We start from the raw sequence: 9870 nt of genomic DNA, 5'->3' as shown, positions 1-9870 counted from the left end.
ATGCAGTAATTTGCAAGAAAATGTAATAATAATCTTCAAACCATTACATAAACAAATATATTGTAACCATAAAATGATTAAGATGTAAATTCTAACAATTATAAACAAACTCAAAATGAATTAATGTAAATTTTGCTTAAAAATTAAGCAGTTGAACAAAGCATTCAGTGAATGAATTAAAATAGTCATTATTTTAAACATATTGTTAAAAAGAAGGATATAATAAGCAAATATGAATTTGGATGTACTGGTACAGTAAATAAAATGAGCATATGAAGCATGACTGATACACATACAGTCTGGATTTCATTTATATTATTACAAAACTGACTCAGATTTTATGAAGTTCATGTCTTCACAGAAGACTTCTCTTACATTTCACAAACAAATTTTAAAGCTTCACTATTGAAGCAGAAGACCAATAGTCTTGACAATTTTCACTGTAAATAATTTGTATAATCAACCATTGATCAATTTGATCATTTGTAGTCAGTCTGGGTTCTTCTACCAGGGTCTCCAAAGTCTGCTGGTGACTGGACTCTTCTTTTTGCTGTTGGTGAGCTGGACGCTCTCCTTCCTGTTCTTGTCACAGGGAGGCTGCAGGTTCTGAAACTGGTTCAGAGGTCTCTGGTGGGTCTGAGTCTTCACTTCTTCTCTGGACAGGAAGTGGACCGTCTCTTGGTTACACCTTGAGAAGCCCTGACTAGCAGCTTCTAAAGACTTGTTCATTGCCTGGAGATGTTGGAGTCGTCTCAAGGAGCAAACTGTCATCTCCAGGAAGTCAGCTTTCTCCATCGTGGAGTCGGGCTGATGGTTGTGGATCTCTGGATCCAGGAGAGACTTGAGCTGCTTGATGCTGTTGTTGATATAATCTCTGTGCATCTTCTCCACCATTGGCTTTCTTATCTGTAGAAGTGAACACAATATCATTAATATCAAAATGTTGATTTATTGAATAATGGACAAACAATATTTAATTTCATTTTATTTAATTTAAAATGTCTCCTGAATTTACCTTGTTGGTGAAGGTGAGCTGCTCTGTTGAGTAGGTCGCTGCTGAAGTGACTGTCTGTACATGGCTCTCCTATTTATAGTCCCAGATCTCCATATGAATGTGTGAGTCTTGATCTGCTTGTTGTTTCCCACCGATTTTGGCCAATGGCTGAGCTTGAGAGGACAAGGAGAAGCATGGAGCCGCCACATGCTGGACTGTCTCAAGGGAGCAGCTGATGGGGGGCGGCGTGTGTGGAGATAATGGAGAGACTCAATATGAATCTGTGAATGTGCTGACCTTACAAAGTGATGTTCTGATCAATGAAGCATTGGAAGAACAAGCTTATTTAAGTTTTACAAAAAATCTACTATTTCCAATAGTTATTCAGAAATAAAAAGCTTTATATTAACATATTTTAAATAGCCAAGGGTTTCTGTAATTTAAATATTTATTTAAATTGAATTTTTTATAATTAACGTAAAGAATAAGCATCAAAAGTTTTTTTTTTGCAATTGTAATGTTCCAGATGTTCTCAACTGAGTCTCCTACATTGAGTCCTGAAGACCTGTGGAACATCTTGAATGGATGGTAAAATCTGCTTCCATCACTGATTGGACCATTGGTTTCTCAAACGTTGCATACAAAGCGCCAAGTCACAATCCATTGGAGGGAAAGATTGTGCCTGGATTCCCATAGGTTTTTTTAAATTTGTGGTTCTTAGCAGTCAGAGATGTTCAGCTGACATTGACTCTGACGTAATCCCCAGGTGGTATGAAGTGTGCCTATTCCCCTGTGTTTGATTTGCTAATGACTAATGAATTTACAACCATGAGAATTATCTCCAGGACTTTCTCACAGTCCACCCAGTGATAAAGAGTTTTCTGAACAGCAGACGTTTTGTTAAGATCATGAATATTGCCCAGTGGGCGGAATTTGTAATTGAATAGATAATCTCAGACATTTGTAATGTTCAAGTACAGTAGCTCAATTTTATTAAATCAATTACTGTAAGTGATACGTATCACTACCCTTGGAGATCTCTCCAAGACACCAACATTCTCATTACAGAGAGTACGTCTTTTAATGACAACATCTTTATAAAAGACATAGAAATAAATGCAGTAATTTGCAAGAAAATGCAATAATGATCTTCAAACCATTACATAAAGAAATATTATAACCATGAAATGATTAAAATGTAAATTTGAACAAATATAAACAAGTTAATGTCAATTTTGCTTAAAAATTAAGCAGTTGAACAAAGTATTCAGTAAATGAATTAAAATAATCATTATTTTAAACATAATATTCCAAAAATATTTCAAATAAGTAAATACGAATTTGGATGTACTGGTGCAGTAAATAAAATGAGCATATGAAGCATGACTGATAAACATACAGTCTGGATTTCATGTATTTTATAACAAAACTGACTCAGTTTTTTTATGAAGTTCATGTCTTCACAGAAGACTTCTCTTACATTTCACAAAATGAAACAAATTTTAAAGCTTCACTTTTGAAGCAGAAGACCAATGGTTTTGACAATTTTTACTGTAAATAAAATGTATGATCAACCATTGATCAATTTGATCATTTTTGTCAGTCTGGGTTCCTCTACCAGGGTCTCCAAAGTCTGCTGATGACTGAACTGATGGTTAGCTGGACTGGGCAGTTCAGTCTCTGGTGGGTCTGAGTCTTGACTTCTTCGCTGGACAGGAAGTGCAGCGTCTCTTGGTTACACCTTGAGAAGCCCTGACTGGCAGCTTCTGAAGACTTGTTCATTGCCTGGTGATGCTGGAGTCGTCTCAAGAAGCAAACTGTCATCTCCAGGATGTCGGCTTTCTCCATCTTGGAGTCGGGCTGATCATTACAGATCTCTGGACCCAGTAGAGACTTGAGCTGCTCGATGCTGTTGTTGATTCGATCTCTGCGCATCTTCTCTACCAATGGCTTTCTTATCTGTAGAAGTGAACACAATATCATTAATATTTGTCATTTGAATTATACAATAATAAACAAACAATGATTCATGTTCAGCTCTTGTTCAAATGTCTCCTGAATTTACCTTGTTATTGAGGGTCAGGTGCTCCTTTGAGTAGGTCAATGCTGTAGGAGTCATGTCTGTAGATCTCTCTGTGTAGAGTGAATCTGATCTGCACTGGCTTACTCTCTCCTATTTATAGTCCCAGATCTCCATATGAATGTGTGAGTCTTAGTCTGCTTGAAGTTTCCCACCGATTTTGGCCAATGGCTGAGCTCGAGAGGACAATGAGAAGCGTGGCGCCGCCACATGCTGGATTGTCTCAAGGGAGCAGCTGATGGGGGCGGCGTGTGTGGAGATAATGGAGAGACTCAATATGAATCTGGGAATGTGGTGACCCTAAAAAGTGACGTTCTGATCAATAAAACATAGGAAGCACAAGCTTATATAAGTGTTACAAAAAATCTTCTGCATTTTATAGTTATGTAGTAGAAAAATCATCAACAATATAAATATTTTTGTTTGACAGATTGTTTTTCCGATAGTTATTCAGACATAAAAAAGCTTTACATTCAGATATTTTAAATAGCTGAGGGTTTCTATAATTTATGTATTTATATATTTATTTTAAGAAATGTTTTATAATTAAGTTAAAGAATAAGCATCAAATGTTGTATATTGTTATTGTAATGTTCCAGATGTTCTGAGTCTCCTACATGGTAAAATCTGCTTTCATCACTGATTGGACCATTGGTTTCTCAAACGTTGCATACAAAGCGCCAAGTCACAATCCATCTGGAGGGAAAGATTTTGCCTGGATTCCAATTGAATTCTGATATTCGTTGTTCTTAGCAGTCTGAGATGTTCAGCTGACCTTGACTCTGACATAATCCACAGGTGGTATGAAGTGTGCCTATTCCCCTGTGTTTGATTTGCTAATGACTTATGAATCTACAGCCATGAGAATTATCTCCAGGACTTTCTCACAGTCCACCCAGTGATAAAGAGTTTTCTGAACAGCAGACGTTTGTCTTGTTAAGACCATGAATATTGTTCAGTGGGCGCAGTTTGTAATTGAATAGATAATCTCAGACATTCGTAATGTTCAAGTACAGTAGCTCAATTTTATTAAATCAATTACTGTAAGTGATACGTATCACTACAACACTTGGAGATCTCTCCAAGACACCAACATTCTCGATACAGAGAGTACGTCTTTTTATGACAACATCTTTATAAAAGACAGAAATAAATGCAGTAATTTGCAAGAAAATGCAATAATGATCTTCAAACCATTACATAAAGAAATATTATAACCATAAAATGATTAAAATGTAAATTCTAACAAACTCAAAATAAGTTCATGTAAATTTTGCTTAAAAATTAAGCAGTTTAACAAAGTATTCAGTAAATGAATTAAAATAATCATTATTTTAAACATAATGTTCAAAAGAAGAATAAAATAAGTAAATATGAATTTGGATGTACTGGTGCAGTAAATAAAATGAGCATATGAAGCATGACTGATAAACATACAGTCTGGATTTCATTTATATTATTACAAAACTGACTCAGTTTTTTTTTCATGTCTTCACAGAAGACTTCTCTTACATTTCACAAAATGAAACAAATTTTAAAGCTTCACTATTGAAGCAGAAGACCAATAGTCTTGACAATTTTCACTGTAAATAATTTGTATAATCAACCATTGATCAATTTGATCATTTTTAGTCAGTCTGGGTTCCTCTACCAGGGTCTCCAAAGGCTGCTGGTGACTGGACTCTTCTCTATGTTGATGGTGAGCTGGACTGGGCAGTTCAGCTGAGGCAGGATGCTCTCCTTCCTGTTCTTGTCACAGGGAGGCTGCAGGCTCTGAAACTGGTTCAGAAGTCTCTGGTGGGTCTGAGTCTTCACTTCTTCTCTGGACAGGAAGTGCAGCGTCTCTTGGTTACACATTGAGAAGCCATGACTGGCAGCTTCTGAAGACTTGTTCATTGACTGTAGATGCTGGAGTCGTCTCAAGAAGCAAACTGTCATCTCCAGGATGTCGGCTTTCTCCAGCTTGGAGTCGGGCTGATCATTACAGATCTCTGGACCCAGTAGAGACTTGAGCTGCTCGATGCTGTTGTTGATTCGATCTCTGCGCATCTTCTCTACCAATGGCTTTCTTATCTGTAGAAGTGAACACAATATCATTAATATTTGTAATTTGAATTATACAATAATAAACAAACAATGATTCATGTTCAGCTCTTGTTCAAATGTCTCCTGAATTTACCTTGTTATTGAGGGTCAGGTGCTCCTTTGAGTAGGTCAATGCTGTAGGAGTCATGTCTGTAGATCTCTCTGTGTAGAGTGAATCTGGTCTGCACTGGCTTCATCTCTCCTATTTATAGTCCCAGATCTCCATATGAATGTGTGAGTCTTGGTCTGCTGGAAGTTTCCCACCGATTTTGGCCAATGGCTGAGCTCGCGAGGACAATGAGAAGCGTGGCGCCACCACATGCTGGATTGTCTCAAGGGAGCAGGTGATGGGGGGGGCGCGTGTGTGGAGATAATGGAGAGACTCAATATGAATCTGGGAATGTGGTGACCCTAAAAAGTGACCATATCTGCAGCCTGATGTTGTGATCAATAAAATCAGAGAGCACATACTTATCATGGCAGGACAGACTCTGAATAAAAGAATCTTTATTTTTAATGCTACATTTATTAAAGAAGACAAATGAGCAAAGTTTTTCCCCCAGTTGGTTTTAATTTTTCCCAAATAATTTCCAAGTGAATTTTGCACTTTTGTTCCAATTATGACGAGGAGGTGTGGTGTCATCAGAAGTTTGGAGAGGGTGCAGCTGGCAGAGGGAGGGACGGCACTTTAATATAAATATAAAAATGTAAATATCATAAACTGATGGTACGTATCATGTTTGAACCCTGAGTCAAGTGTGTCCAATGCTCTCCAGTGTCTCCATTTACCAAAACCGCAAAAAAGTTCCTAATTGGATATTTAGAACAATTATGATTAAATTAACCATCAAAATGTAAATATCATGAAAAGACATTCAGACCAAAAACTCCTTAATCTTTTGTTGCCAGTTGTTGGTTGATTCAATTCTGATATAATCATTTTTGATCTTCAGTTTGATGAAATGTAGATTATGCAAATAAAAATTGTGGCAGAATAACAGAATATAAGTTTTTTTTAGTTGAAAGTTATTTCGTACTAGCTCTGCATTATTTTAAAAAAGCCTGCAACAGGTCAAATCTCCCACCCCATGTTCATTGTCCCACTGGGGCCCTGTGAGTGAGTTCTCCTCCATTTCCCACACTCTCCCCATTCACTGCTCTGAATGGAGGACAATAGAAGTGTGTCTCATTAGACATGGAGCTTCCACCCACCCTGCGCCCCGCTGACCACGACTGCCGCAAGGATTTTTATATATCCGCGAACTACGGCAAAAATGTATTCCTTTCTTTTATTTTAATAGCAGATCATGCAGTGGTAGTGACCAATGCATCCTGCATCCTGCTTGAGAACTTCGGTGCTTTTCCACTACAAGATGGACAGGGGTTTGGATGAAGCAGATGGTGCCGTGTCTAGTTTCTTGTGGTCAGTGCGAGGAGACACTCCTAAGAGTTTCCCACACTTCAAAAGCTCCTGAACTGAGCTCTTTAGACAGAGTCTGATGTCACACACCATCTGGAAAGAAAGACCTTCTGTATTTGAAGCTGACTGCACACATAACATTATATCAGTACAAATAAGCTGTACACCAATGTCTAAAGTTAAAAAATGTCTCCATTTTAAGATTGTGCCACAAGTCTATACCTATCATTCACAAAACAACTGTGGAGGGTTTGGTGGGTATCGGTGGACATGTCCTGAGTAAAGTCTAGTTATTCTCTAATTGTGTGTTGATGATGGCTCTGGACACATTCCCATACTACACATGCCTTTTGAAATGCAAATTGATGCATGCTGCTTTTAAGTAGTTTTTAATTTAATCTTTTTCTCATTAAACATGGAAACAAAACTGAAAAAAATATTGTAAGACTGTAACGAATGAAAAAGTGCTCAAAGAGTCTGGTCTTCACTTAAAGTAAAGTGTAGTGTAGTTAAAGTGTAGTTACCACTTGACAACTGGTAACCGAAATATGCACAAATAAAAAAATAACAAATAAACAACAACAAAAAAAATCATAGAGATGAAGTGGAGTAAAAATGTAATGTGAAGAAATGATCTGTCTGTTATCGGGAGTGAATGCATTTGTTCTCCTTGTGGCGGGTCCATCTGTCTCCTCCAGATATAACAGAGGGCGCCCTCTTGTGGCACTCGAGGCGAGTTGTACTTGAATACCATGGAGAAAAAATTAATGGGTGCTTTTATTGGGCTTAATTATTTGCAACTCACAGAAACCAATACATAAATAAATGTTGATATTCACAAATATGTGTACAAAAATAGCGTTTTGTACACGTGAAAAGCGTTTTAAAAATGTATGCATCATTTCCTGTGCATTTGTGGATCGCATCAGAAAGGAATCCACACGTGGGGTGAATTTACTCGCTTCACCAGCAGGTGGCGCCTGGAACAGGCGGGTGGAAACGAAGACTGTAACTTTAGCAATATTCTCAACCCAACAAAAATGTGCAACAATGAAAAAAAAGGGCACACAAACCAGAAGATTCTAAGACTTTGCAAATGTCCACTATCTGGATGGCCCTGAGCTGCGTCCACTGAAAGTGAAATATAGCTTGAATTGGCAAATATTGTATATCACATTTAATGTGTTCAGCGTAAAACAAGGTTTAAAATAAAGATGTTTTAGATGTTAGATGTTTTAGATGTCAGAATCCGTTACTCACATTGAGTAACTTAACAGAATACGTTACAAACTACATTTTGGGGCATGTATTCTGTAATCTGTAGTGGAATACATTTAAAAGTAACCTTCCCAACAGTAGTGATTGTCTTATCCATTCGTAAAAGTGTCCAACTGTTTCTATAGACGCAGTCAAAACACATAATGACAGCAAAACAGGTGAAGGCTGTTGCTGATGTCCAGATGATTTTCTTCCTCCAAGGTGTGAAGAATATCATGAATCAGCCAGGTCACTGCCATCCAAAGATCCCTCCACAGCCTCTCGATTCTAAGAAGAAAATTAATTATTGATTACTACTGTGCACATAGTAATGCTGGATTTCAATTACTTATTGTAAGGGTCATACCAGGCATATTCTTTACAGCTTACCGCTGGTTGTGTTCACTTTTTCCAGCTATAAAACAGTTGCTATCAGAGACAGCATCAGCTGGGCTACCATTCTACCATAACATTCTCTACCCCCTGGTCTGCACGAACACTTTAAAAAATGTCCAACATGCATCTTGGCCATAGTTATAGTTAATTAATATGAAGATTAATGAAAAATAATTTAAATTACGTCAGGTGGTATTTATATACAATATATATTTTAAATGGTATACTTGCTCTCTACAATAATAAATATTAAAATGATAAATCTGAACGGCAAAGCAGAATGGCCAAAGCATGCTTTACACCTAGTGTCATTTCTTGCCACTGCAGGAGCATAGACAGGCTGGGAAACTCATATTAATGTTAAATAATCTCACAAAGTCAAATTTTCATTCAAGGGGACCTTTAAATGTTAGATTGTTAACATTTTGTAAATGTCCTCAAGAAATTGTTTTTTTGTGAAGGGAAATTGTGTTACCAAACTTCTCAACAGCCTTGTTGAAAAATGTCAGGTATATTATCTATAAATAACAAAATTAAGAAAATATTATATTTGCTAATATGCACCTAATGTGAAACAGTACAGCCTCTGGCATTGCATATGCTATTGAAGATTTCATACATGTGGTTTTAAAAAGCTTATTTAGTAATGATTTTTTTTATACAGTTCCAATTTGAGTCAAAATATTCACCAAAAACAAGAAATTATAACTACAGTTCATTTTTAATTCTTCCAGTTTCTGTACATGTTGGATTTTGAGATACATGCATTTCCAAAATATTTTTTGCTATATGTAAGCCATCGATCCCTCCGAACATGACAATGTTGTACCTGTTTAAAAATAAAATATATTTATAATGCAACCATTATAATATAATCAAAAGTCACATATACATCATATGTCACTTTATTAGCTTGTGGTTGGTGTCGATATGTACAAGGCTTTTTGGGCATGGCACAAAGTATTTACGCCTCACAACACAACCAATTTGTCCAAGTCTGGATGAGATGCCAGCTGTATCTACACGATGCATTGAGGTTCGGACTTTGAAATACTGTACGCGCTGTCCCTGCGAAAGCAGAGTTCTCTATACCACATCCAGCATGTGGCATGGCTTCCTTTACACTGGAAACAAGATTTATATTGGAAACAAGAAACAAGTTGACTGTACAGCATTGTTACAGTATCCATCCGCATGTTCCAGGCGCCACCTGCTGGTGAAGCGAGTAAATTCACCCCATTTTCTTTCTGGATTTTCTTTCTGTCGCGGTACGAATTGGACAAAAATCCACAAATGCACTGAGGCGGAGTCACAAATGTGACGCGATCCACAAATGCACAAATGTTGGAAATGATGCACAAATGTTTGATGCGCGTTTAACCTGTGTAAAACTCTCTGAATTTTTCTGGATATGATTTTACGCTGCACAAATAACATGCACACTTGTGGATTTCCCCCTGTGCATATTTGTGGATATGATTTTACGAAACGCAAATCTAAAAATACATATTTTTGGTTACTGAAATATTTGTGAATATCAGTATTTATTTTTTTTACTTCCACTGACAATTAGCACCACTGTTTTTTTCTTAAGGGCCCGGATTGTGCGTTGCAATAAACTGAAATTGAAATGTGAGA

At 37.0% G+C, this 9870-nt stretch overlaps 2 protein-coding genes and 1 pseudogene across 2 annotated transcripts; all 3 read right to left on the bottom strand.

Moving 5' to 3' along the window:
* Positions 1–504: 504 nt before the first annotated feature.
* On the bottom strand, positions 505–1203 carry LOC114801154 (transcription factor HES-5-like; annotated as a pseudogene).
* Positions 1204–2608: 1405 nt separating this feature from the next.
* LOC114801005 (transcription factor HES-5-like) lies at positions 2609–3120 on the bottom strand. Its single transcript, XM_028998951.1, has 2 exons — positions 3060–3120; positions 2609–2953 (listed from the first exon to the last, which is right to left on the bottom strand). The coding sequence occupies exons 1-2, from the start codon at positions 3111–3113 to the stop codon at positions 2609–2611; spliced, it is 399 nt and encodes a 132-aa protein (XP_028854784.1). The 5' UTR covers positions 3114–3120.
* Positions 3121–4721: 1601 nt separating this feature from the next.
* Positions 4722–5314, bottom strand: LOC114801089 (transcription factor HES-5-like). The gene is made up of 2 exons (XM_028999058.1): positions 5254–5314; positions 4722–5147 (listed from the first exon to the last, which is right to left on the bottom strand). Exons 1-2 carry the CDS (start codon positions 5305–5307, stop codon positions 4722–4724), a joined length of 480 nt encoding a protein of 159 aa, XP_028854891.1. The 5' UTR covers positions 5308–5314.
* Positions 5315–9870: the final 4556 nt, after the last annotated feature.

Source organism: Denticeps clupeoides, chromosome 12 (genome assembly GCF_900700375.1).
Source record: "Denticeps clupeoides chromosome 12, fDenClu1.1, whole genome shotgun sequence".
In the NCBI taxonomy this organism is placed as follows: domain Eukaryota; kingdom Metazoa; phylum Chordata; class Actinopteri; order Clupeiformes; family Denticipitidae; genus Denticeps; species Denticeps clupeoides.
The sequence above is the reverse complement of the archived record's forward strand: the minus strand, read 5'-3'. Positions and strand labels throughout refer to the sequence as shown.